Here is a 26,036-nt window from a genome sequence, read left to right as displayed (position 1 = left end):
CTACAATCATGACAACAGAGCCGCTGCCCGGGCCGGACAGTGTGGGTCAGCCCTGTCCGGCAGCACCGGCCGGGTCCAGTAGGCCCGAATGGCAAAGCACGCGTTTGCACACGGAGGGAGCGGGTCTGCTGTGCGGATGAACACACGCGTCGTGCTGGGCGAGAAACACCAATTGAATTTATTAATCTGAGGTTATTTATCATATGAACAGACAACGGGGCCAGCTGTCTTCATAACAACCACAACAACACAGGCCTAGATTTCGCTCAAACTTTATTGTTCGCCCCCAGCGGGCAGACAGAGAGACAGTCGGCGCTGGTCGGCGGAGTAATGGCGTCGGTTTAGCGCGGTTCTCACTCTTGTTCAAAATTGTTCCGCTTCTACGTGCGGACTAAGCGGGCATTTCGACCCTCGGAGCCCGGGACCCGCCGACTCGGGAGCCCCTCGACCCCGTCGAACCACATCTGTGATCGAAAGCTCCGTCCTCGGCTCGGTTTTGGAGAAATTCGCCATTCCCAGCCTGGGCCGTGTCGAATCCCCGTCCCCGAGTTAAGGGACAAGCCGATTCCGAGTGCTGGGCGCCCCGCAGCAGCGGAGAACTTGGAGCCGGTAGGTTGTTTTGTGTTCCTGGACGAGCGCGGGTTGTTTTTGGCCCACTCGGGTAGCAACGTCTAGATACTGAGGGAAAAAAAGACACAAACAGCAACTTCGTACTGTTTTCACACGAACACTGAACTGTGTTGTTAAAGCACAGGATACAGCCCCGGTAGTGTTGACAACGGGGCTCCAGAGCGCCGCGCCTCGGTGTGCTCCGGATCCGGCTTTGACACCCCTTTAAAGTGTAAACACACGCTTTGATCCGCACAGCAAACACTAACGCACCGCATCCACCCCTGTCTGATCACATCTCCGGCTCAGAGCTCCCCATTAACCGCTTCCACACGGACCGCCAGTCAGCGCGACCCCGTCCTCTCGCAGCGGCGGGGCTCAGCAGCGGGGCTCCCACACATCGCTCGGCAGCAGCTGGCACTGAATGCCCGTGTGGCAGCGCGCAGGGTAGTCTCCGTGACCACAGTAGACGCTGGCAGCGGCAGCAGTGCGCTCCGCAGTCGGGAGTGTGCAGTGATCTGATGTGACAGTGAGCAGGTTAGTATTGTCCGGATAAAAGCAGGTGTGCATTATAGTCCCGCTGCAGCCGAACTGACCAGACAGGGTGAGCCGCCCCGCGGAATAATTCAGCTGATTTTAAATCGCAACCTCTTTAACATGCAAATACAAGCCCAAGAAGGAAAAGAAAGATGTTGCACCCGACAGTTCAAAAGTGTCCTACAGGACTGTAATCGTGTGGTGGGGGACAGCCATTCATCCATATGGCTGCAGTTGGTTGTTGCCGGGTTGTGGGGGCTCGTTGTACAGCGTTATCTCTCTGTCTGGGCCCGGTTCACAGCCCTGGGTCAGCACCAGGACTTCTCTACACGAACACTGCGCAGCCGTGACTGATGTGGGTCAGAGAGCCCCGCTGTCACACACTGTAATAATCCTGCTGAGAACATGTTTCATTTGATCCTTGTTGACTAATTTTAGCAACATACCTTAATTATTTGTTAAACATGTTTATTAAAGGCCTGTTGTCTCTGAAGGTACTTTTCTAACTCTCTCTCCCTCCCTCTCTCTTTCTGTGCAGGTGGCCAATCATGGTGTGATCAGTGTGGTTGTGACTGCTGCACTCTTTCTGCAGACCAGCTAGCACAGTGCTCCCAGCTCACTGCCCTCCCTCCCTCCCTCCTTCCCTGCCTCCCTCCCTCTCTTCCTCCCCCATCTCCCTCTTTCCTTTCCTCCCAGCCCAGTCCAGTCCAGCCCGGTCCAGTGAGGCCCGCCTCAGCTCAGCCCAGCGCCATGGCGTCAGTGCCGGTGTATTGTCTGTGCCGGCTGCCCTATGACGTCACGCGCTTCATGATCGAGTGTGACGTCTGTCAGGACTGGTTCCATGGCAGGTAGGGCCCCCCCTCTCCACGCCTGCCCCCGCGGTGCTGAGTCTGTGTGTGCGCCGTGACACTGAGTCCCAGCAGAACACAGGGGCACTCCCTGTGCCTCGACACTGTGCCTAACTGTTGTGTGTTGTGTGCAGCTGCGTCGGAGTGGAGGAGGAGAAGGCCACAGAGATTGACCTGTATCACTGTCCCAACTGCCAGGTCTCGCATGGCCCCTCTGTCAGTAAGTATAATGACACTGACACAGTGACTGACACTCTGTCTGACTGACACTCTGGCACACTGACTGACTGACACACTCTCTGACTGTGCCTGTCTGTCCCCCTATGTCAGTGCGCAGGCGGAGGGGCTCTCACAAGCAGGAGGCTCACAGCGGGGCGGCGCGGGAGGCGGGACGTCCTGTGAAGACCGGCAGCCCCCAGTTTATCAGGGAGCTACGGGGACGCACCTTCCCCAGGTCTGTCACCCCTGAGCAGCTGGTTCTTTGTCTGTCTCTCTCTCTGTCTCTTTCTGTGTGGGTGTGTAATTAACTCTCTCTCTCAGTGCGGACGAGGTACTCCTGCGCCCGTCGGGGGCCCAGCTGACAGTGGAGTTTCTGGAGGAGCGCTCATTCAGTGTGCCGGTGCTGGTGCTGCGGCGCGACGGCCTGGGCATGAGCCTGCCCCCCCCCAGCTTCTCCGTCAGCGACGTGCAGCACTACATCGGTGAGGGCGGGGGGACCCTGTGGGGCCGGGCGTGGGGATCATGGTGGACAGTGTCACCCTGTGTGTGAGAGAGGGTGTTACTGGCCGTGTATCACAACCGTAACTGACACTACAGTACAGCAGTCCCTGTGTAGCCGTGTGTTTCAGCTGTCTTAAATAATACCTGGTGCTGTGCCCCCCCAGGAGAGGACAAGGAGATCGACGTGATCGATGTGGTGAGGCAGGCGGACCTCAAGATGCCCCTGGGGGAGTTTGTGCAGTACTACAACAGCCCCAACCGCCAGCGAGTCCTCAACGTAATCAGCCTGGAGTTCTCAGAGACGCGGTATGGGCCGGGCCGGGCCGGGGCGGGGCTGTCTCTGCATGTGTGTCTCTCTCTCTCTGTCTGTCACCCTGCCGTGCCTGTATTCACTCTCCCCCCCCCCCCCCCCCGCCCCAGGCTGTCCAACCTGGTGGAGACGCCGCGCATCGTGCGGAAGCTATCCTGGGTAGAGAACCTGTGGCCCGAGGAGTCGGCGTTCGAGCGGCCCAACGTGCAGAAGTACTGCCTGATGGGCGTGAAGGACAGCTACACCGACTTCCACATCGACTTCGGCGGCACCTCCGTGTGGTACCACGTGCTGCGGGTAAGAGGGGCGCAGAGGGGCAGGTTGTTGTGTGATGTGTTGTTGTACAACCCCTTGCCGGCCCTGGCGGTGTACTGCGGTTGTCCGTTGTGGTTGTCGTGCGATCGCGTCTCTGCTGCCTATGGTTTGCACGAGTGCGTTGCTGCGGGGGTGTGATTGTTGTCTGCGCTGCACTTGTCTCTGGGGCTGCAGGGGGAGAAGATCTTCTACCTGATCCGGCCCACTCCCGCCAACCTGGCCCTGTTTGAGCGCTGGAGCTCCTCATCCAATCAGAATGAGCTGTTCTTCGGTGACCAGGTGGACCACTGCTACAAGTGCGCCGTGAAGCAGGGCAACACGCTGTTCATCCCCACGGGTGAGTGTGCGTGGGTGTGAGTATGGAGTGAGTACAGTGTGCAGAGTGTGAGTAGTGTGTGTATTGGTATAGTGTGTGTAATATGTGAGTACAGTGTGTGAAACTTGTGGATCTTTATAGCCCAAGTAAGTACCGTTTCTTTCTCAGGGTGGATCCATGCTGTTCTGACCCCAGTCGACTGTCTGGCATTTGGAGGGAACTTCCTGCACAGCCTGAACATCGACATGCAGCTGAGGTACCACTCACTACTCACTCACTACGTATACACACAATCATCAGAAACACTGCACAATACACTGCTAATTACGCACAGAAGCTATACATACACACATGTAGCACATTGCACACTACACCCATACTAGAGTTGCTTAAATTCCTTATTCTTATTCCTGAATCAACGTTTCCTCTCCACCCCCCCCCCCGTCTCCCAGGGCGTATGAGATAGAGAAGAGGCTCAGCACAGCAGACCTGTTCAAGTTCCCGAACTTCGAGACGGTTTGCTGGTACGTGGGCAAGCACCTGCTGGACACCTTCAGAGGTGAGAGGTCAGGAGGACCAGTGCTGGACCAACATTGTGACATCAGCATTGTATACAACAATGTGACATCAGCACTGCGCACTACACTGTGACATCAGCATTGTATACAACATTGTGACATCAGCACTGTATACAGCACTGTGCACTACACAGTGACATCAGCATTGTATACAGCACTGTGCACTACACTGTGACATCAGCATTGTATACAACATTGTGACATCAGCACTGTATACAGCACTGTGCACTACACTGTGACATCAGCATTGTATACAACATTGTGACATCAGCACTGTATACAGCACTGTGCACTACACTGACATCTGCATTGTATACAACATTGTGACATCAACACTGTATACAGCACTGTGCACTACGCTGTGAAATCAGCGCTGTGAACAACACTGACAACAGTGACATCAGCAGTGTAACACCCACTGCAATAAACTGCGGACACACTAACAGACTATAACTTTCTCTCTCGCCCCCTGCAGGTCTGAGAGAGAACCGGCGCCACCCGGCTGCGTATCTGGTGCATGGAGCCAAGGCCCTGAACAACGCCTTCCGCACCTGGACACGCAAGGAGGTCTCAGTGTGCCACAACACTATGCTACATGCCACGACGCACTACCACGTGCCACAACACTCAACTGCAATAAACATACTACAGGCTCAACATGCTGTAATGCACCACACTCACTGTACTAACTCTGCACACTACAAACAGTTGCACTGACACTGCACTGACCGTAAACACGCACTGCGCACACTCGCACTCGCTCACACACTGTCCCCTTGCGTTCCCCCAGTGTGTTCTGTCACTGCTCTGTTTTGACTCCCTGTCCTGTGATTTGACCCCAGGCCCTGCCGGAGCACGAGGAGGAGATCCCAGAGACCATCAAGACACAGCAGCTGGTCAAGGAGCTGGCCAAGGAGATACGACTGGTGGAGGTGAGCCCTGACGCACTGACAGACGCTCACTCACTGAATGACACGCTGCCTGACTCTCTAAAACACTGATTCTCTCTCTCTCTCTCTCTCTTTCTGTGTCTGCAGGACATCTTCCAGCAGAACCTGGGGAAGACGGGGGGTCCGTTTGGGGGTCCGCGGGGGGTCCCCTCCCCTCACCACACCCCCCCCCCACCGCCTGGCCGACCCCCTGGGAGGAAGAGGGGCCCCAAGCCAAAGGAGGGGGCGGCAGCGGTGGCGGGAGGCAAGAAGAGGGGCCGCAAGAGCAAGGAGACGCTGGGGGCAGCAGGGGGCGCCGGAGAGCTGGACCTGCTGGAGATCCACACCAAACACACCCTGAAGAAGGGCAAGGGCAAGGTACACACACACAAACACACACTGACACACTGACCCACAGACACACACACACACTGATACACTGCCCTACACATACGCTGACGCACACACGAACACAAGACAACGCAACATACATAACATTAAACGAACTACACTGATCGCTCATTACAATCAAAGTACTTAGTCGCACTACTGTGTATACTTACAGAATCTCCCTCCCTCTCCCTCACTCCTTCAGCTGGAGCTGCCTGCCTCCTGTCTGGACGACCTGGAGGGCAAACTGAACAAGAGCAAACTACGCCTCGTTCTGACCAACGGCAAGATCCTGGGGTGAGGGGGAGGGGGAGGATGCAGGGAGAGATGCACTGTAGCACATAGACACTGTATTACCGGCCCCTGTTCTCTGAGATTGATGGAATTCTCCTCTCTCTCTCTCTCTCTCTCTCTCTCTCTCTCTCTCCCTCTCTCTCTGTTTTTTGTCTCTCAGTAAAAAGGGGTCACGGTCAGGAGGTGCCACAGCCAGGTTCCAGCCCCTGACTGGTCAGCTGGAGGGCGCGGTGGGTGGGGGCAGTGACACTGAGGATGAGCTGCAGATAGACGAGACTCCCCCCCGACGGCACCGAGCGACGCCCCCCAGCAAGAAGAGGCTGGCTGGTGAGCTGTCAGTGTGTCAGTCAGAGGGAAATGTGTAGGAGAATCTGATTCTCTGATATCCTGTCTAACACTGTGCGTCTCTCTCTCTGTGTCACTGTGTGTGTCTGTTGCCCCCTGCAGGTCTGCCCAGGAAGCTGCCGCGCGCCAAGCCCTGCTCTGACCCCCACAGAGTGAGAGAGCCTGGGGAGGTGGACTTCGACATTGAGGTCAGACACCAGACAGCCCTCCTTCTCTCCCTTTCTCTCTGTTCCATTTTCTCTTTCTCAGCATCATTTTGCATGGATAGTAGTCGGTAGTTCACAATGTGTGTCGGTCAGTCCATCAGTGTGTCTGTCGGTCAGCGTGTCAGTCAGTCAGTGTGACGTGTGCGTGTTTCAGGAGGACTACACGACAGACGAGGAGGCGCTGACGCTGGCGGAGGTGAAGGCGGGGGGGCCTGGGGGGGCAGGCGGCATCCTGGATCTGCTGAAGGCCAGCAAACAGGTGGCCGGCCTGGACTGCGCAGCACTCAGGTACCGCACCGGAGGGAGCTGACTGTGTGTGTCTGTGTGTTTTCAGTGTTATTTTTCCGCAGTGCACTGTGTCTAGTTCTCTCTCAGTGCTAGTATTTATTATCAGTGCTGCAGTGAGGCGTGTCTGTGAGCTATTTTAATTAAAATTAAAATTAAAATGAGCTTTATTGGCACGACTGGAGAGCTCTGGTGTTGCCAAAGCTTTCAACAAAAAAAACTTTGCATTATGTGGACAATACAACACAGAGTAATACACTACAATCATAATATAAACAGGGATGTGAAAATACAAACACGGAATTAAACAATTAAACATCGACTCCTTTAAGTCTCTCTCAATTCGGTTCAATTAAAAAATAACATTATTGGCACAACCAAAGCTTTGACAGAGCGGTCCAGTGAGGAAGCCTCTCCCTCTCTTCCTCCCCCCTCAGTGAGGACGCTCCGGCCTCCCCCAGCACCCGTGATGCCATACAGGGCATGCTCTCCATGGCCAACCCACCTTCCTCCTCCTCCTCTACCTCATCGGGGGGTGGGGCCTCCTGGTGGGCAGGCGGGGCTGAGAAGAGCGGGGGTGGGGCGGCTGGCTCCTCCCAGTCAAAGGCGGGGCTCATCCAGAGGCCCGGCAAGCGTCCAATCAAACGGCCAGCCCGACACCACAGTGATGCAGAGGAGAGTCTGGACGAGCAGGAGACCCTGGGGACGTGCTTCAAGGACTCAGAGTTCAGTGAGTCACGCTACACACACACGCACTGCACACAATATGCACACGTACTACCCAATTAACGCACACTGTGTCTGTGCCCCAGTCTACCCCTCCCTGGAGTCTGATGAGGAAGACCATGCCCTCAAATCAAAGGCAAAGAGAAAGAAGAACTCTGATGACACACCCTGGAACCCCAAAGGTAGCGACTGACTGATGCACTAAATGACTGACTGACACGCTGACTGATGCATTGAGACACTGACTGACTGACGCACTGAATGACGCTCTGAGTTGACCCCTCTCTCCCCCCCCAGCGCGAGTGACCCCCACGTTACCGCGGCAGGAGCGGCCGGTGAGAGAGGGGGTGCGCGTGGCCTCTGTGGAGACCGGACTGGCTGCCGCCGCCGCCAAACTCACCCAGCAGGTAGAGTTGGGGGGAAACAGTGCTGTCACTGAATCATGCCGAGGAAGCTTTACTGAACAACAGGAAGGGGGAGGGAGAGTTATTTAGTCAAGTACTTTTCCTGTGTGTGTGTTTCCTGATATCAGAGGAATGATATCGGAGACGTGTGTCAGAGAGACGGGAAGGACAGAGCGTGTGCTGTGGACAGAGCTCACTGCCCCCCCGTGTGTCCCTCGCCCAGCAGCACGGCTGGTCATTTGTGTGATCTCTCTCTCTCTCTCTCTCACAGGAGCAGCAGAAATCTACCAAGAGGAAGTATGTGAAGAAGCGCGCCGCCCCCGCCCCCCCGCCGCCGGAGCCTGCCCCTACGCCCCTGCCCCCACCCGCCTCCCCCCCACCCACCGCCCCCAGCTCGCCCCCCCTGGTTGACGCGGTGGAGTGTGGGGGGGACGCGGGGGAGGAGCGCCGGCTGGACCTGTACCCCGCCAGCCTGCTGGACCACGAGTACACGGCTGGGCCGGGACCCTTCAGCCCGGGGGGGGCGCGGGGTGCGGCTGCCATGGCCCCCGGTGTCTTCCTTACCCCCCGCCGGCCCTCGCTGTCCCCCCAGAGCAGCAGCGCCCCCCCTGCCACCCCCCCGGGCAGCAGCACACAAGGTACCTGCTCCCGAACACTGACACACCTACACACTGAGACACTGACATTCTCACATACTGAGACACTGACACACTGATTGACTGACATTGCCTGACACACTCCTCTTTTCTCCCTCTTTCCCTCCCCCTCTCTCTCTCTCTCTCCAGCAGGGAAACGCCCTAAAAAAGGTCTGGCGACGGCCAAACAGAGACTCGGCAAAATCCTGAAGATCCATCGGAATGGAAAACTGCTCCTGTGAGAGAGAGCGAGAGGGAGAGAGAGAGAGAAAGTGATGAAAAGATTGAGAGGAAAGGAGATGTGGGGTGAGGGAGAGAGAGAGGGATAGAAAGATAGAGGGAGGGTGATGTGGGGTAAGAGAGAGAGCAAGAGACGGGAGTGCACTGTGTTGTCCTACACACCTACAGCCTCCAGTTACGATCCACAGAATTGTTCTGTGGGCACTAACACACACACACACACTTTTTCTCTCCCCCCCCTTCTCTCTCTCTCTGTGGGACCCTCGTGAATCAATGGATGTTTTTTTATTTTATTTTTCTTTCGATACCTTGTACACTGTCTCTGCAATCAGTGTTCTGTTTTGTGTCTTTTAATTAAAAATATAGTTTTAGATGATTGTGTACATGCAGTCAGTCCGTACGGCAACATACAGATGCGCGAGTCTCCATGCTCGGTGTGCTGGACTGGACTGTACCGTCAGTCTCTCGTTAGCCTGTTCTATATCTGTTGTATCTGTATTTTATGTTTGATCTTTTTTTGTTGTTTGTTTGATTGTTGTAGTTTTTTTTTTTTTTTTTTGTTTGAAGGTTTTTATTGTCATGTAAGTTTTAATAGCTACCACACACTCTCTCTGAGTCGGTGGAGCGACACACATACCGACTCGCACGAACTTTACTGTCTGACAATGGAGAGCGAGAGAGAGAGAATTGCTGTGAGTCAGAGAAAGAAGGAGAGAGTGAGAGAATGTGAGTGTGTGTGTGAGAGAGAAATCTTAAATCCAAGTTATGAAGAACGGTCAGTTTTGTGGGAGAGAGGGAGCAGTCAGGACACAACGAGACGTAGAGAAGGATTATGTAACCACAAAACTCAGGCTCAAAGAGAGAGGGATACCGGTGTATAGAGTAAGGGAGAGGTTGGGGGGTGGGGGGGCAGCGCAATTGTACAGTTGTGATAATGTACAGCACTTGTGTCTCGAGGCCGGGGGGACGCGTCCACAGACCGGGCAGAAGGGACTGTGAGGTTTTTAGTACTAAACTAGGCTCGGGGAGTGGGGGTGCCGCAGTGGGCGGGGCTTGTACATAGTTGTGTGTTTTTTTGTGATAGTTTTCATCACGAGGGGAGGGGCCGTGGGGGGGTTGTTTCATTTCTTGTTTTAAGTGGTTTTGTTTAGTTTTTAGTTTTTTTAAGAAGGACAACAATTAACTATTTTTTACAGATTTAATAAAAAAAAATAAAAAAAACAATGAGTCGTCCCGTCCCGTCCCCCCAAAAAAGTATATCAATGCATTTATATAAAATTCTAAATTTAGGGAAAGTGAACTAGGAACGGTCAGGCAGTGAACTAGGAATGCTCAGGCAGACTGTAGCTTTAAATGTGTTTTTGTGTGTTTGTTACTGTTGAGGAATTTATGACTTTTATATGATTATAATTATTTTATTATTGTGGTCGTTTTAATTAATATTATGAATATAATTAGGCTTGGTAATTTTCAGCACCTGTTCCTCCTGCCCCGCCTGCCTGGCTGTAGAGCTGTAATTAGTGTTGTTAATGTTAACAATTAACCTTTGTGTCTTTTTTTTTTTTTTTTTTTTCTTCAATTAAATCCCAGAGTTCTGATGACCAATCATGTGTTTATCAATAATTATTTCTTCTCCACTCAGAGGAAGGGGGTGTGCTGGGTGTGTCAGTCAGTCAGTGTGTCAGTATGACAGATTACTGACTGATTGACACACTGACACACCCCCTCTCTCTGTGTCTATAGATCCAGTCCATTCTTAACCTCACTTTATTATCCATGACTTTTATGTGTTATTATACTCGTTGTTGATGTGTCTCCGGCTCCGTTCTGTTCCCTTATTTTCTACAAAAATAAAAAATATTTTCACTCACTTCAGAGAACCATGATTAATAAAAATGGGAAAGATTTAGAAAACATAATCAAATTGAAAGAGGAGTGTTATGACCTGTGTACTGACCACAGTCATGTGACTGCTGGGTTTAATGAGACCAGAATGGACTCAGCCATTAAACTTTCTTTTATAAACAAGAGGGTTGAGTGTCTGTGTGTGAGAGGGGATGAGGGGGCAGCAGTATTGGTGTGAGTGGTACACTGACACCCCTATCGTCTGACTCACTGGATGATGCACTGACTGACTAGATGTTCAGAATAGCAGCTGGCACGGAAGAGAACCACAACAACACAACCACCTGCTATAAGAATATACAACAACACAGACACCCGCTATAAGAATACACAACACCAGTCACACTTGTTCAGTGTTGAAGGTAAAAGTCATGTTTTCAGTGATTCTGGAGCAGTCCAGTCCAGTCCAGTCCAGTCCAGTCAGTGACTGCAGCAGTCCAGTCCAGCCCAGTCCAGTCAGTAACTCTGCAGCAGTCCAGTCAAGTCCAGTCCAGTCAGTGACTCTGCAGCAGTCCAGTCCAGCCCAGTCCAGTCAGTAACTCTGCAGCAGTCCAGTCCAGTCAGTGACTCTGCAGCAGTCCAGTCCAGTCCAGTTCAGTCAGTGACTCTGCAGCAGTCCAGTCCAGTCCAGTCCAGTCAGTGACTCTGCAGCAGTCCAGTCCAGCCCAGTCCAGTCAGTAACTCTGCAGCAGTCGAGTCCAGTCAGTGACTCTGCAGCAGTCCAGTCCAGTCCAGTTCAGTCAGTGACTCTGCAGCAGTCCAGTCCAGTCCAGTTCAGTCAGTGACTCTGCAGCAGTCCAGTCCATCCCAGTCCAGTCAGTGACTCTGCAGCAGTCCAGCCCAGCCCAGTCAGTGACTCTGCAGCAGTCCAGTCCAGTCCAGTCCAGTCCAGTCCAGTCAGTGACTCTGCAGCAGTCCAGTCCAGCCCAGTCCAGTCAGTAACTCTGCAGCAGTCCAGTCCAGTCAGTGACTCTGCAGCAGTCCAGTCCAGTCCAGTTCAGTCAGTGACTCTGCAGCAGTCCAGTCCAGTCCAGTCCAGTCAGTGACTCTGCAGCAGTCCAGTCCATCCCAGTCCAGTCCAGTACATTCAGTGACTGCAGGCACAGTTATTATTATTATTAAATGTTATTGAATGATGAATACATAGCTATATACAGTCATAGGTGTAGGATTAGGGGGCGACGCGTCTCCTCCAATGTTGAGAGAACTTTAAATTGCTCTTATATTTTGTAAGTCTGCTAATAAAAAATAAAAAAATAAAAATAAATTAAAAATAATAATAATAATAATAATAATAATAATAATAATAATAATGAATTATCCCCCTAGAATTGTACATAGGTGTAGGGGATGATCCTCCCCCCAACCCCCAACCCCCAACCCCCACCCCCAAATCCGGAGACCCACGCCCCTGTACACAGTGCAGCAGAGGAACTACTCGGCGCCTCAACGGTGTCTGCAGCGATATTTCAGCGTCTCCATGGCCGCTGCTGTCTGTCTGCATCCGGGCCCAGCCTCGCTCTGAGTTAAAGATGGCGGCGGCCGTGGAAGCGCTCTATCGGCAGATTAGGAAGCCCCGCGCGCTCTCGCGAGCTCTGAGTCTCTCCTGCTCGCTGGTGTAAGATGGCGGAGGCGAAGTAAGCCGCAGCCCCAGGTAAGCGACTAGATTTGCTCTTGTGCCGGCGGGCGAGTGGCTAGAAGCCGGCGGAGAGGGGGATCGGGGGCCCGGGGGGCTCGGGAACGCAGGGTGAGGTGCTCCGGGGGGGCACGGCGGGGCGCTGGCCGGGAAAAAGAGACGTTTGAACCGCGGCTGGTTCGGGCGGACTGCTGTGTGAACCGCCATTTTTAATTTGCAATCTTTGACTGAAAACTAGTTTAGGATTGAGGGGGGTGGCTCTTGCGGCGGCGGCGGCGGCGGCGGGGGGGGGCAGAGAGAGGGAGAGCGGCGTGGGGGGGTTGGGGTAAAGCAGGGTTACAGGGATAGCACTTGTGGGGAGTGACGGAGAGATTGCAGATGGACAGATAGAGGGATGGAGGAGGCAGGGATGGAGGGCTGAAGTGACATGTCTGTCGCCCGGCCGAGGCGCCGCGGTGGTCTGTGTCCGGGGGGGAGGCAGCCCCGCACAGCCCCGCACAGCCCCTCGCGCTCTCCAACAAAACAAACCGACACCGGCGCGAGGAGGCTGGGGCCGCACGGGCCACACCGCACCGCCCCGCACAGCAGCGCAGCGTGCGGGGGTCACTGTGCTGTCATTGTGCGGGCGTGCGTGTGTCTGTCCGGTCCGGCCTGCCCGGTCCTGTCCCGGTGCGCGGAGTGACTCGGACACAACCCGGGTGCTGTCAGTCAGGGTGCAGGCGGAGACAGAGCAGGGGTGAGGAAGAGGACGAGCAGAGGCTGTCCCGGCAGTGTGCGGTTCCTGAGGAAGAGGCTCAGTGCGGTGGCTCCGGTGCGGGCTGGTGGCGCTGCGAGACGGGGGCCGGCGTGCAGGAGGGTTGGCGCAGTGTGGTAAAAGCCCGGACTACAACTGTGTACATAGGGATAATACTCGCACTGTCTCTGGGTTAATAATGGTCGTCTTTAGCACTGCCCGCCTGTCTGTCTGTCTTGGGGTGCTGCAGTACGCTTCTTTGATTTGTAGAGACGCAGTGTTTCATAGTTATTGGTGTGTTAGTTTGCTGTTTTCACTTGTATGCTTGAATGTCGAGAATAGCTGATGGGGCCGACCGTTAAACGACGCTCATCGGACTGCTTTCCTGTCTCACTCTTACAAAGCTGTGCTCCGGAGTTGTGTGCTGTCCATATGATCCAGCACTGCCCTGTGCACAGAACCGTGTGGGTCTCTGATTGAAAGGCTACAGTGGGCAGCTCAGTTACTGTACAGCACGGTGATCCTGTCAGTTCGGTTTCTGTCTGTGGGTCTATCTGTCTGACTCTGTTCTGCCTCTGTCTGACCCCCCTCCGTCAGCGTATGTGTGTGGTCCTCTCTGTGCTGTCTGACAATCTCTTCCCCACTAACACTGACTGGCGTTTCTAACTGGGGAGCCATGCTGCTACACCAACACACAATTCACATGCTCTCGCACACACTATCACCCACTCTCATACTCTCGTATGCTTTACTGACCGTCTGATTAAGGTCTGGACACTTCCCTGTCCATCTCAGTCAGTCAGGGTGTCAGTGTGTCGGTCTGCAGGCAGGGAGTGTGGCTGGTGTTCAGTCCTGTGCAGACTGTCCCCTGTGTCTGTCTGCCATGTCTGGGCTGCCCTGGAGAGCCAGGCCCAGAGGAGGCCCGTGGACAGTCAGACACGCTGTGAATTGTGTGCAGAAAACGAAGCAGCCCGTTGCTGTGTCATAGGCTTGCTGGTTACAGACAAACCTAGGCATCTTCATCAGCATTGCTGTGTCATTGTACGCCTTCACACACTAACCCAAGAGGACTGACTGCAGTCTGGTTAGCATGACAGAAGTAAGCCTGATCAGCACAGTGATGGGTGACACTGTCACTCTGATGTAGTGCTGTGAAATAGCAGTGATGACCCCGTAACGGTACAACGCTGAGGCCTGGCCCCCGTCTTCAGGGCTTGAGCCATGGAACGTGCTGGACCCCCTCCATTACAGCAGCACTTCCCAGCCCTGCTCCTGGGCCCTGGGTCCTGGGTCCTGCTGGGCCTTTTGTTCCCCCGGGATCTCCATTCTATTATTACTTTGTCTTGGCAGATGCCCTTATCTAGGGCGGCTTACAGGTCACACTGCAGCCCAATCGGAACCGATTCCTCATTTCCAAACCATTGGAGACATCCTGTTAAATAAAGTATAACGGGCACCCACATTCTTCACCTTTTTCTAAGTTTGAAACAAAGTCAATTGAAGCCAATTGAGTTAATTGGTGAAGGTGTTGGTTAATTAATTGAGAGGTGCAGCTGGATCACAGAGCAGCAGGACAGTGGGGCCCCTGGAGCAAGGCTGCGGACCACAACATTACACCCAGTGGTGACGACGATGGTGGTGCGGATAGGAGGAAGAGTGTTTGTGTGTGCGCCTGGTGAGAGTGTGTTACTGTATCCACAGTGGTGTCAGACAGACTATCAGAAACCACACTGCCATTGTTAGACAGACGCACACAACACTCACCTGTTCCCTTGACAGAGATGGGTGCTAATAAATGATGATGATGAAGAACAGATTGTGCTCGTCAGCAGCTGCGAGAGAGAGAACAAACTGGAGGGGTCGGGGGAGAGCAAGGGTGAAGGTGTGTAAGCGCCTCGTACTTGGACCAGCACTTCTCGGTACTGTACAGAGCAGTCAGCAGAGCACCGTGACGCAGTGACAGCAGACCGGCCAGGAGGCTGGGGCAGGGAGCAGGAAGTGCAGAGCCGGGTAAACAGCCGTGTTGTGATGTGTGCTGCTGGCATGGGATCCCCTGCAGGGTGCTGGGTTTGGCTGATAACAGCCTGTGGAAGATTTGCAAAGCTGATAGAGTGCAGTTATAATAATAGGAGGAAGAAGAGCAGTAATGAGAAGGCAGGCTTGTGTTGGTCTTTGTGGTGTTGTTTAATACCCTAGTGCATTATTGCAGTGTGCGTGTCTGCTGTACAGTACAGTACAGTACCAGACCCTGCGTAGACCACCATACTGAAGTACAGGAGACTTATTGGGAGGGGGGGGCTCTCTCTCTCTCTCTCTCTCTCTCTCTCTCTCTCTCTCTGTGGGACCTCAAGTTGACTGTATTGCCTCCCCCCTCCTTACTCCATTGCCTCCACTGAAACTCCACACAGAGAGACAGATGCAGGACCACAGGGGCACTCCACGTGTCTGGTTTTGTTATTATTGATCAATCTCGTTATTTCTCAATGTAGCTGTAAAGACTGTTTCACAAAGCACACGGCGACAGCTTTTGTGTTTTCACCAAACTTCCTTAAAGCCAAGGTATTGTATTTCCGTAGTTGTGTATCTATTCGTGTATGTAGTTGTGTGTGTGTGTGTATAGGTATATATATTTGTTTTGGTTATTATTTTGTCATTTGCCTATAGTTTACATAAGACATACTCAATCACAGACCCAAGGACTCGCACACACACCCACAACCGCGCTAGGCCCATGTACGCAATGATTCAGCGCTATGGCCACGGTACCGCACACCCGGCGCCCGGTACGATCCCCGCGGGCCTCCGTACCTCTCAATCCGGTCTGCGCCGGGGAGAAATGCCGCAGTGTCTGTGTACGTTGTGTGTGTTTCTGTTGGCGGAGGTGCGTTAGGAAAGTGGACGGCTATAGAACCAGCGGGTAGGCCTCAGGACAAGCCGGGCGCTCGATTAGTGTGCGGATGCCGGGCAGAGGAGAGAGGGCGCGATTGGATTACACGGGGTCCGAGGGGCTGCTTCCTCTGCGTTGCTCGTCGCTCAGTAAACACGTACGGAGAAAAGCTGCGACACATTTCCGCCCTCTCCTCGTCCCTGGGCCGTGTTTTTATCCGAGTCTCCGAAACGCTTCCGATGGCGACATGGCTTGTGCATGTATGTGGACATGCAAATACTAATTGCTATAGTAGCAACGATACTTTATGTAAAAGCAACACTATAACTATATATACTAGTGTTTTTACAGGCCATTATGATGTATTGTTTTTCCAGTTGACTACGGGTTACTTTTTTTTTTTTAAACTCCACCGTATTATAAACCGCAGTTCCTATTTGTACAGCGGCTGTACAGGTTTATTGTTAATAGTAATGTGCTGGGCTGCATCCCCATGTGCTCTGCCCTTCATATGAGGCGCTGAGCCCAGTCCTCCTGTCCAGTGCTGGCAGCTCCGCTTCTCTCTGGGGCTTTGTGTGTCTGGAGTTGTACAGCTGGACTGGACTGTGTCCCTGCAGGACCAGGGCTGAGACCCTGCTGGACTGGACTGTAATGTCTCTCTCCAGGCCCAGGCAAAGCCTTTTTGCTTGATCTATTTATTTATTTTTCCTTCTTGGCTGCTGAGGTTGACAGTAAAAATTGATCGAGTACCACTAATTGATTAAACTCTCCCTGCGATCGATGGTGTGAATTCGTCCTCGTAAACTGGGTCTGAATCAATGGACTGACTGAGCGAGCAAACGTCTGTGTGTTGTTGTCTCAGCAGTGTTCAGTCAGTACAGTGTTTGTGTGTGTGGCACAATCTCAGCAGTGTTCATTGTGGGGGTATGTTTTCTGGGCAGTGTGCAGTGTGCATGCATGGTGCTGTCTTGGCAGTGTTCGTGTGGTTCCAGGTCAGACAGGTTTTTTCGGTCCAGGCTGAAGCTGCTATTTCCTGGGATCCAGAGTGTACTCAGGCCAGTCTGACATGGCTGAACACCCCAATACCACGACACTGTGTGCGATACAATGTTTGTTACCTTGCTGTGTGTTGGGGGGAGTGTGATTCGTGGGGCCGTGTGCTGTGCAGAGTGTGTTGCCTGGCTGTGTGTGTGTGGGGCATTGTGCTGTGCTGAGTGTGGGTTCTAAACTGTGACCAATACACTTGGGTTTGTGATCCTTTCACTGGGTAGTGCTACACCTGTTTTTTTTTTTATTGCTAGCAAGGGTGTTACTGAAGAAACATAGCTGGTCCCCTGGTTTTTGATTGACAATTTGCTTATGATGGGATAGGATTGACTAGGGCTGTGCCGGTAAAGGTTATACCGCCAAACCGTGCTGACGCACACTCATCATGGTGAATAAAGACTGATCGTCAAAAACGGCTTTTTCTTTTAATGCTTAGCTTTGTTTAATTAACCTGCACCTGCAGTAGAAACCATAAACAATTATTTTACTTGCAGAAGCACACGACGCCTGCCAGTCATTCTTCAGGGCCATTGCATGTCGGCTGTCTGTAGAGTTACCAAGCAGTGTTTTTCTTCTAATTAATTATACCGCCATTGAGCATTGAGTTGCGCACAGTTAAACAACAAAAAATAAAAACTTTTACAAATTTTAATCATTTGTAGGCTCCTTGTTTTGTTTTAGTATTTTTACGATGGGACAGGATGCTTTTCTTGGCTCCAACACTGTGATGTGATCGGGTATTGGGCTCCCACTGAAGAATTGTTTTAAAACGAGTGAAACATTGCGACTCCGATGTGATCAGTGTTAAAGCCGCACAAAGTCAATATGTTGGGATTTCTGGCAGGCACCTCACACAACATAACTGGAAGCACACGTTTGTAATTCTTATTTAAAAAAAATATATATATATTCAGCCGAGTCATTTACACAGCATTTACAAAAGCAATGCAAAGCAACACTTAACAAAATCAATTTGAAATCTATTGTTTAATAATATTTATGCATCATTTTTTTTTAATAGTTAGAGTTCAGGAGAACAGCCATGTCAGCCCTTCTCAGAAAGTAATGCATACCAGACTGACACTTTGAAATCTGCAGTAAATAAATAATGCACTATTTTACCAGTTTTTGTATATTCACCAGAATCAGTGTATGGGGGAAAAAAAAAAATGGCTAGTCATTATTTCTGTTCTAAATGGGATGCAGGTATGTAATGGGGGCACGGCTGGTTCAGTTCATTATAGCCGTGCAGTGAGTCTAGAACCGTGTGATCTGTGGGGCTGTGCGCCATGTTTTGCCTGACTGTGAGTCTAGAACCGTGTGATCTATGGCGAGGGCAGTGCGATCTGTGTGTCTGTTTTGGACTGACCCCTGGGGTTGCTGCAGTAACTGGGTCAATGTGCTGCAGTTAGAGAGCTCAGAATCCACTCACTGACCCTACAGTCCTGCGCTACTCAAGAGTGCTTTACTACAGTACAGGACTGTGCTTCTCTACAGTGTATAACACTGAGAGGGAGGGAGGGGTGCATGGTGGAGAGCCGGTGGAGAGCCAGTGGAGCTGCTATTGATCAGACTGCCTGCTGTAATCTCACTGAGTGCTGGGTGCTGTGGAGGCTTACTCCCTCCAGGAGTGACTGACTATCTGTGTGAGAGACCCATTCAGTGGGTTTAGTCTGTGCCGACCCTCATGCTGTATCGGACTGTGCTAGTGTGAAGTCACTATATTGTCCTGTCTCAGTTTAAAGTTTTCTGCTGACTCTCTCTCTCTCTTTCTCTCTCCCCTCCCCTCATTACTTCCTCCTTCCTTCTCTTTCTCCCCCTGCATTCCCCACCTCCATCTACCTCTCTCTCCCTGCAGGAGCAGAAAGTAAAAACTAGTAACAATGAAAGTAGACAGAAGCAAGTTGAAGAAAACTCCCACAGAAGCGGTGAGTCTGTCTGGATTTGTCTCTTTCCATCTGTCTGTCTGTGTCCATCTCTCCTTTTCTCTTTCCTGTCTTTGCAACCTATATGCAGATCTGTCTTGATCATTTTCTCCTGGATTTCTGTCCATTTTAGTGTCTGCTTGTCTGTCTGTACCTTGGTGTTGACCTGTCTCTCTGCCTGTCTGATTGTCTGTGTGTCTGTCCTTCCCTGTGTCTGTGTCTGACTTGCCTGTCTGTCTCTGTAGCCTGCTGACTGCAGGACGCTGATAGACCGGCTGAAGGGATGCAGCGACGAACAGCTATTGCTGGAACTGCAGCAGATCAAGACCTGGAATATTGGCAAGGTGGGGCCAGTTATTCAGATATTCCCATATTACACACAGTGATATAAAGACCATCTCACATTGTTTCTAACTGTGACTTCCTTCCCCTTGGCAGTGCGAGCTCTACCACTGGGTGGACCTGCTGGACCGCTTCGATGGCATCCTGTGCGACGCGGGGCAGACGGTGGAGAGCATGTCCTGGATGCTGGTGTGTGACCGGCCGGACAACGGGCAGCTCAAGAGCCTGCTGCTGGCCGTGCTCAACTTCACTGCCCTGCTGATCGAGTACAGCTTCTCACGGCACCTGTACAGCTCTATCGAGGTACTGACACGCACAGCACACACGCACATGGCACATGTACAGCTCTATAGAGGTACTGACACACTAACACACAGCACCTGTACAGCTCTATCGAGGTACTGACACGCACACTGCAGTGAACCTGTCTCTTCTCTCTCTGATGCTGTGCAGTGAACCCGTCTCTCTCTCTCTCTGCAGCACCTCACCACTCTGCTGGCGTCATGTGACATGCAGGTGGTTCTGGCCGTTCTCAACCTGCTGTATGTCTTCAGCAAGAGGTCCAACTACATCACACGCCTGGGCTCCGACAAGAGAGCGCCCCTGCTGGCCCGCCTGCAGCACCTTGCCGAGGTCAGCATGTGTGTGGCTGTCTTACCATTGGTCTCTGTTTTGATTGTGTGTGTGTGGGGGGGAAATGTCCAGTTCTGTAGCCTTGTCCCTCTGTCTCCCTCTGCAGAGTTGGGGAGGTAAGGAGAACGGGTTTGGTCTGGCGGAGTGCTGCAGGGACCTGCCCATGGCGGTGAGTACACACTCATTCTCGCACACACCTCCACAACGCACATACAACACAGTTACACACTGTGCCTGGAAGAACTGCCTTTTGACCTCCCTCCCTTTCTCTTACAGAAGTACCCCCCCAGTGCGACCACACTACACTTTGAATTCTACGCAGAGCCGGGCGCCGAGGTCAAAGTGGACAGAAAGGTACTGACAGGATGGAAGGAGGGACTTGGGAGGGATAGAGAGAGATTCAGGATGGAGGGAGAGGGAGGAAGTTGGGATTGAGAGAGAGATGGGTACAATATGTAAGTAGTAGTGAGAGAGATGGGGGTGGGGGTGAGGGATGTAGGAGGGTGTGAGAAGATGGAGAGAGGTGGGTACAGTAAGCAAGGAGTAGTGAAAGAGTGAGGGAAGGTGTGAGATGATGGAGAGAGAGGGGGAGGAGTCTGTCTCTCTAACCATGTTCTCCTCTCTCCCCACAGTCGACGAGTAACACACTACACTACATTCACATCGAGCAGCTGGACAAGGTGGGTGTGCGCCGACGCTTTTACTACCTGCAGTAGCTCTGTAGTAGTGTAGTAGTAGCATGGGAGGACGGCACCTCCTACTGTTGGTGCGAGTGGTGGTGGTGATAAAGATGTCCTCTTCCTCCCTCTGCTCCGTGCTGCAGATCTCCGAGAGCCCGTCGGAGATCATGGAGTCGCTGACCATGATGTACAGCATACCCAAGGACAAGCAGGTAAGGAGCCGTGCTCCAGGACGGCCCTCGTGTGCGCTTTTGTAGTGTGTGCGTCGACAGTCGTCCGCTGAGCCCACTGCACAATGGGCCTGACCGTGGACTTTGTGTGCACCTGTGTCTCTGTGTATATGTATGTATGTCTGTGTGTGTGTGTGTCTGCCTGTGAGTATCTACTGGCCTGCAGTCAGTTATACAGTAAATCTCTTTTGCTCTCCTCCGTTATTCCTGTCCTCTCCATTTTCCTCTGCACTGCTCCTCTCCCTCCCTCCCAGATCCTGCTCTTCACTCACATCAGACTGGCCCACGGCTTCTCTAACCACAAGAAGAGGCTGCAGGCGGTGCAGGCCCGGCTCCACGCCATCTCCATCCTGGGTGAGCTGCCCTCCGATGCACACCTGCGCAGAGCCCCGCCTGCCCTGCCCGTGCGTTAATAACACTGTGTCTCTGTGTGTGTGTGTGCAGTGTACTCCAACGCACTGCAGGAGTCGGCAAACAGCATCCTGTACAACGGGCTGATCGAGGAGCTGGTGGACGTGCTGCAGATCACCGACAAGCAGCTGGTGGTGAGCTACTACTCCACGACTGCTCTACTGTTCTACTCCACCGTTACACTGCACTCACAGCACCCCTACACACTACATGAAAGAGTACTATACTACAGCTCCCTCCCCCTCTGTCCCGGCAGGACATCAAGGCGGCGTCTCTCCGCACGCTGACCTCCATCGTGCACCTGGAGCGCACCCCCAAGCTCAGCAACATCATCGACTGCACCGGCACCGCCTCCTACCACGGCTTCCTGCCCGTGCTGGTCCGCAACTGCATCCAGGCCATGATCGGTGAGGCGGGATGTGGCGCCGTGAGGACCTGGGGGGCGGGGGGGTGCGCAGCTCTGTGCGCTTGTCTTCAGGGGTTTAGGTTGCTGACTGCCTGGCCTGTCCTCTTCCTCCCTGTCGCAGACCCTTTGATGGAGCCCTATCCGCACCAGTTTGCCACGGCCCTCTTCTCCTTCCTGTACCACCTGGCCAGCTACGACGCTGGGGGGGAGGCCCTGGTGTCCTGCGGCATGATGGAGGCTTTGCTCAAGGTCAGTGTGGGGGCAGCAGGGACATGGAGGTGTCCATCTGTCTTCACTGTGCCTCTGCATGTACAGTGTGCGTGTCTGTTGCTCAGTGTGTCTCTCTGTTGCTCAGTGTCCCCTGTGTCCCTGCAGGTGATTAAGTTCCTGGGGGACGAGCAGGACCAGATCACGTTCGTGACGCGGGCAGTGCGTGTGGTGGACCTCATCACCAACCTGGACATGGCGGCCTTTCAGGCCCACAGCGGACTGACCATCTTCATCTGCAGACTGGAGGTCAGCCTACACCGTACTGCACACTGCACTGCACACACTGCTGTGCCGCCCTACACTGCTGTGCTGTGTAGTAACGTGTGTCCTCTGTCCGCAGCACGAGGTGGACCTGTGTCGGAAGGAGTGTCCCTTCGTCATCAAGCCAAAGATCCAGCGGGCCAGCGCCGCTCCCGACACCGAGGACATGGAGACGGACATGGAGGGTCAGTCTCTCTCTCTTCCCCCCCTCCCTTCTTCTCTCTCTCTCTCTCTCTCTCTCTCTCTCTCTCAGATGTCTCTGTAAAGAGTAAGACTAAGTAAATATGGGACTGAAATAAATGGACTACAGTGACAAATAGAGCCACTGGTGGGGAAGCAATAAAAAAAAAGGCAAACACAATGCTAGGGTATATTGGCAAAAGTGTAGAATTGAGAACAAGGGCAGTGGTGTTCAGACTGTACAATGCACTAGTTAGAGCTCATCTGGATACTGTGGACAGTTGTGGGCTCCACACTTCAAGAAAGATATCGCTGCTCTAGAGGCAGTTCAGAGGAGAGCAACCAGACTTATTCCAGGTCTGAAGGGAATGTCCTACTGAGAGACTGAGGACCTGAACCTTTTCACCCTGGAACAGAGGAGACTACGTGGGGATTTGATCCAAGTCTTGAAAATCATGAAAGGCATCGACCACATCAAACCAGAGGAGCTTTTCCAGATCAGCAGGGACACACGCACCCGGGACACGAAGCCCAATTTCCATTTAAGCCATTCAAGACAGAAAACAGGAGACACTTCTTCACACAGAGAGGCGTCACAATCTGAACAAACTCCCCAGCGATGTGGCTGAAGAGACAATTTGGGAACATTCAAAAACAGACTGGATAGGATCCTTGGATCCAGTTAGTTATTAATGGACACCAAACGAGCACAATGGGTCGAATGGGCTCCTCTCAACTGTTCTTATGTTCTCTCGATTGGACACTTCATGCTATGATTGTCGGTTCCCCCGTGCTGCAGAGACCCAGCTCTCACCCAGACCTCCCCCTCTCTCTGCAGTGTCCGATGTTGCCATGGAGAGCAGCCCTGGCCCGTCCACCTCCGCGGAGCAACGGCCCGAGCCCGAGAGCCGAGCGCAGAGCAGCGCCGCCTACACGCCCCGCACAGGTACCGGCTCTGCCGCGCCCTCCGCCCGTCTGTCTGTCTGCGTGCCCGTCTCTCTGTGCGTCTGACCTCTCTCCCCCTCTCCAGGAGTGCAGTGTATCCCTCAGAGAGCTGCTCTGCTGAAGTCCATGTTGAATTTCCTGAAGAAAGCCATCCAGGACCCGGCCTTCTCCGACGGCATCCGGCACGGTATGGACACCCCCCCCCACACACACACACACACACACTCTCGCAGCAGCAGGGTGGCGGCGCTCTGGTCAGCGCCCTCAGTGCTGTCCCTGTGTGCTCCTCGCTGAGACCCTCCCCCTCTCTCTCTCCGCAGTGATGGACGGGTCCCTGCCTACCTCACTCAAGCACATCATCAGCAACGCGGAGTACTACGGCCCATCTCTCTTCCTCCTGGGTGAGTCGCCCCGCGCACAGCCCCCGCTGCCTGTGGCCCTCGACCGCGTTTCCTGTTGGAAGCGGTCCGTGTCGGCCATCCGTGTCTAACCCTGCTCTCCCCCCCCCCAGCGACTGAGGTGGTGACGGTGTTCGTGTTCCAGGAGCCCTCGCTGCTCTCCTCGCTGCAGGACAACGGGCTGACGGACGTCATGCTGCACGCGCTGCTCATCAAGGACGTGAGTCTGCACAGGCACAGAGCCCCCGCCCGCCCCCTCCCCCTTCGCCCTGACCCCCGCTCAGATCTGTCTCCCCTCCCGCTCCTCCTCCCCTCACACTAACTCTTCTCTCTTTCTCCCCCTCTTCTTTCCTCTGCCCGCCCCACCCCGCCCCTCACACTAACTCTCCTTTTCTCTCCCCCTCCCCCTCCCCTCCCCCCTTTCACGCTCTCCTCCTCTCTCTCTCTCTCTCACAGTCTCTGTCTCTCCAGGTGCCGGCGACCCGGGAGGTGCTGGGCTCCCTGCCCAACGTGTTCAGCGCGCTGTGCCTGAACGCGCGTGGCCTGCAGTCCTTCGTTCAGTGCCAGCCCTTCGAGCGCCTCTTCAAGGTGCTGCTGTCGCCCGACTACCTTCCCGCCATGCGCCGCCGCCGTAGCTCCGACCCGCTGGGTGAGCCTGTGTGACTGTGTGGGTAACGGGCTGTGTGCGCGTCACCGCCTTGTCTTGTGTCCTGACTGCGTGCGTTTGTGTTCTTAACGTGTGCCGTACTGCATGTGCACTGTTAATGTGCTGATCTGCGTGTGTTTCAGGAGACACTGCGTCCAATCTGGGCAGTGCTGTGGACGAGTTGATGAGGCACCAGCCCACCCTGAAGACTGACGCCACTACCGCCATCATCAAGGTAGAGAGGATAGAGGGGAGAGAGAGGGAGGATGAGGTGGCAGAGAGGCTTTTTTTTCTTCTGTAACTCAGTTGGTCTCCCCTCCCTCTCCCTCCCTGTCCCAGCTGCTGGAGGAGATCTGTAACCTGGGCCGGGCCCCTGAGTACATCTGCCAGAAGCCGTCCATCCAGAAAGCGGACGGGTCGGTGACTGCGCCGCCCCCCCGCTCTGGCCACGCGGCCGAGGAGGCGTCCAGCGAAGATGAAGAGGACGAGGAGCAGCTTCACTCCTTCACTCAGCCCGGAGAGGCGGAGAGCAGCCGGCAGTGAGTGGGGGTGGGGGGGGGGGCTGAGGGTTGCGGAAGTTCTGTCCCGCTGTGAGGGGGAGGGGGAGAGAACCCAGTGAGGGAGTCCTAGCTCAGACTGCATCTGAATCTGACGCAGCGCGCAGGAGGAGGAGACGGAGGAGGGGGAGGAGGTGCGAGAGGAGGGGGCCCTGTACATCTTCACACAGCGGGGAGGGAGGCAGAGCAGCAGACAGGCACACACACAGAGAGGCCGAGGGAGAGAGACGGGCATGCGGAGGTAGACCCCAGCACGCCTGACCGGGGGGAGGGAGCTGGAGGAGAGGAAGGGCAGAGAGAGAGAGTGAGCGGGGGGCAGTGTAGGTGAGTTGTGTGTCCGTTGCGTGTCCTGACTGTGTGTGCGTGTGTTTCAGGATCGTGGGCACGGAGGAGAGGATCCCCATCCCACTGATGGACTACATCCTGAACGTGGTGAGTTCAGGCTCCGGCTCTTTAAGCCTGCCTATAGGCCCTCTGCAGCCCTTCAGCTTGGACCTCGCTGATTCCACGGCCTCCCTCCCTCTTGTCCCCTCTCCCTCCCCGTAGATGAAGTTCGTGGAGTCCATCCTCAGCAACAACACCACGGACGACCACTGCCAGGAGTTCGTGAGTCAGAAGGGACTGCTGCCGCTGGTGTCCATCCTGGGGCTGCCCAACCTGCCCATCGACTTCCCCACCTCCGCCGCCTGCCAGGCTGTGGCCGGGGTCTGCAAGAGCATCCTGGTGAGACTGCGGGGAGGGGGCTGCCTAGGGGGACGGGGGGCTGCTGGGATGGGGCGGTGCTGGTGCTGTCCCTGGACAGACTTGGGTTCTACTGGCGCTGGACTTTGGTTGTGCTGGGATTATTCTGGGGCGCCCTGGAGCCGCACAGACATTGGTGCGGTGTCCTGAACGGTCCCGTCTCTCCCTCCCCTCCCTCAGACCCTATCCCACGAGCCCAAGGTGCTGCAGGAGGGCCTGTGCCAGCTGGAGGGCATCCTGTCGTCCCTGGAGCCGTTGCACCGGCCCATCGAGGCCCCGGGGGGCTCCGTGCTGCTGAGGGAGTTGGCAGGCGCGGCGCCGCTGCCCGACCCCACCCTGTCAGCCCACGCCACGCCCCTGCTGCACGCGCTCACCGCCGCTCATGCCTACATCATGATGTTCGTGCACACCTGCCGTGTGGGACAGGTGAGCGGGGGGTGGACTGCGTGTTGTTGTCTGTGCACATCAGTGTGTTGTGGCAGTGCATGTCCGTGTGTGTGCACATCAGTGTGTGCT

General features: G+C 54.2%; 2 protein-coding genes across 7 annotated transcripts in view; both read left to right on the top strand.

Annotated features, from left to right (window-relative positions):
- Positions 1-10,557, top strand: phf8 (PHD finger protein 8). Of its 3 annotated transcripts, none has more exons than XM_066710141.1 (22): positions 1-609; positions 1,685-1,994; positions 2,129-2,214; positions 2,325-2,448; positions 2,535-2,695; positions 2,879-3,020; positions 3,135-3,321; positions 3,514-3,676; positions 3,824-3,911; positions 4,108-4,214; positions 4,709-4,800; positions 5,076-5,165; positions 5,271-5,540; positions 5,758-5,849; positions 6,007-6,173; positions 6,294-6,379; positions 6,552-6,685; positions 7,120-7,412; positions 7,495-7,590; positions 7,706-7,815; positions 8,084-8,450; positions 8,601-10,557. In XM_066710141.1, exons 2-22 carry the CDS (start codon positions 1,897-1,899, stop codon positions 8,687-8,689), a joined length of 3,042 nt encoding a protein of 1,013 aa, XP_066566238.1. In that variant the 5' UTR covers positions 1-609; positions 1,685-1,896; the 3' UTR covers positions 8,690-10,557. The 3 variants fall into 3 exon arrangements, with proteins under 3 accessions (XP_066566238.1, XP_066566236.1, XP_066566237.1); XM_066710139.1 differs by having other exon boundaries at positions 2-609; positions 8,598-10,557; XM_066710140.1 differs by lacking the exon at positions 1-609 and adding an exon at positions 632-1,146 and having other exon boundaries at positions 8,598-10,557.
- Positions 10,558-12,142: 1,585 nt separating this feature from the next.
- huwe1 (HECT, UBA and WWE domain containing E3 ubiquitin protein ligase 1) overlaps positions 12,143-26,036 on the top strand; it is a 40,972-nt gene continuing 27,078 nt past the window's right edge. For 2 of the 4 annotated variants that reach the window (XM_066710126.1, XM_066710125.1), the window contains exons 1-25: positions 12,143-12,246; positions 18,754-18,823; positions 19,066-19,164; positions 19,259-19,465; positions 19,643-19,795; positions 19,902-19,964; positions 20,072-20,149; positions 20,428-20,475; positions 20,619-20,687; positions 20,960-21,059; positions 21,150-21,250; positions 21,373-21,523; positions 21,644-21,771; positions 21,898-22,038; positions 22,133-22,238; positions 23,072-23,179; positions 23,264-23,365; positions 23,499-23,579; positions 23,690-23,796; positions 24,048-24,225; positions 24,366-24,457; positions 24,562-24,761; positions 25,154-25,211; positions 25,326-25,502; positions 25,701-25,946. In XM_066710126.1, coding sequence (XP_066566223.1) covers positions 18,779-18,823; positions 19,066-19,164; positions 19,259-19,465; positions 19,643-19,795; positions 19,902-19,964; positions 20,072-20,149; positions 20,428-20,475; positions 20,619-20,687; positions 20,960-21,059; positions 21,150-21,250; positions 21,373-21,523; positions 21,644-21,771; positions 21,898-22,038; positions 22,133-22,238; positions 23,072-23,179; positions 23,264-23,365; positions 23,499-23,579; positions 23,690-23,796; positions 24,048-24,225; positions 24,366-24,457; positions 24,562-24,761; positions 25,154-25,211; positions 25,326-25,502; positions 25,701-25,946 — 2,838 coding nt within the window. In that variant the 5' untranslated portion in view covers positions 12,143-12,246; positions 18,754-18,778. Of the gene's footprint in view, positions 12,247-18,753; positions 18,824-19,065; positions 19,165-19,258; positions 19,466-19,642; positions 19,796-19,901; positions 19,965-20,071; positions 20,150-20,427; positions 20,476-20,618; positions 20,688-20,959; positions 21,060-21,149; positions 21,251-21,372; positions 21,524-21,643; positions 21,772-21,897; positions 22,039-22,132; positions 22,239-23,071; positions 23,180-23,263; positions 23,366-23,498; positions 23,580-23,689; positions 23,797-24,032; positions 24,226-24,365; positions 24,458-24,561; positions 24,762-25,153; positions 25,212-25,325; positions 25,503-25,700; positions 25,947-26,036 lie in introns of all 4 variants that reach the window. The other 2 variants (XM_066710123.1, XM_066710122.1) reach the window with 1 other exon arrangement.

Source organism: Amia ocellicauda, chromosome 7, assembly GCF_036373705.1.
Source record: "Amia ocellicauda isolate fAmiCal2 chromosome 7, fAmiCal2.hap1, whole genome shotgun sequence".
Classification (NCBI taxonomy): Eukaryota; Metazoa; Chordata; class Actinopteri; order Amiiformes; family Amiidae; genus Amia; species Amia ocellicauda.
This window is presented reverse-complemented; position numbering and strand designations above follow the sequence as displayed.

Bases quoted from the DNA above. Each gene is read 5' to 3' on its own strand.
- phf8 (XM_066710139.1), top strand. From the start codon at position 1,897: ATGGCGTCAGTGCCGGTGTATTGTCTGTGCCGGCTGCCCTATGACGTC. The intron at 3,322-3,513 runs GTAAGAGGGGCG...CTGGGGCTGCAG, and splicing joins TGTGGTACCACGTGCTGCGG to GGGGAGAAGATCTTCTACCT. The intron at 7,816-8,083 runs GTAGAGTTGGGG...TCTCTCTCACAG, and splicing joins CCGCCAAACTCACCCAGCAG to GAGCAGCAGAAATCTACCAA.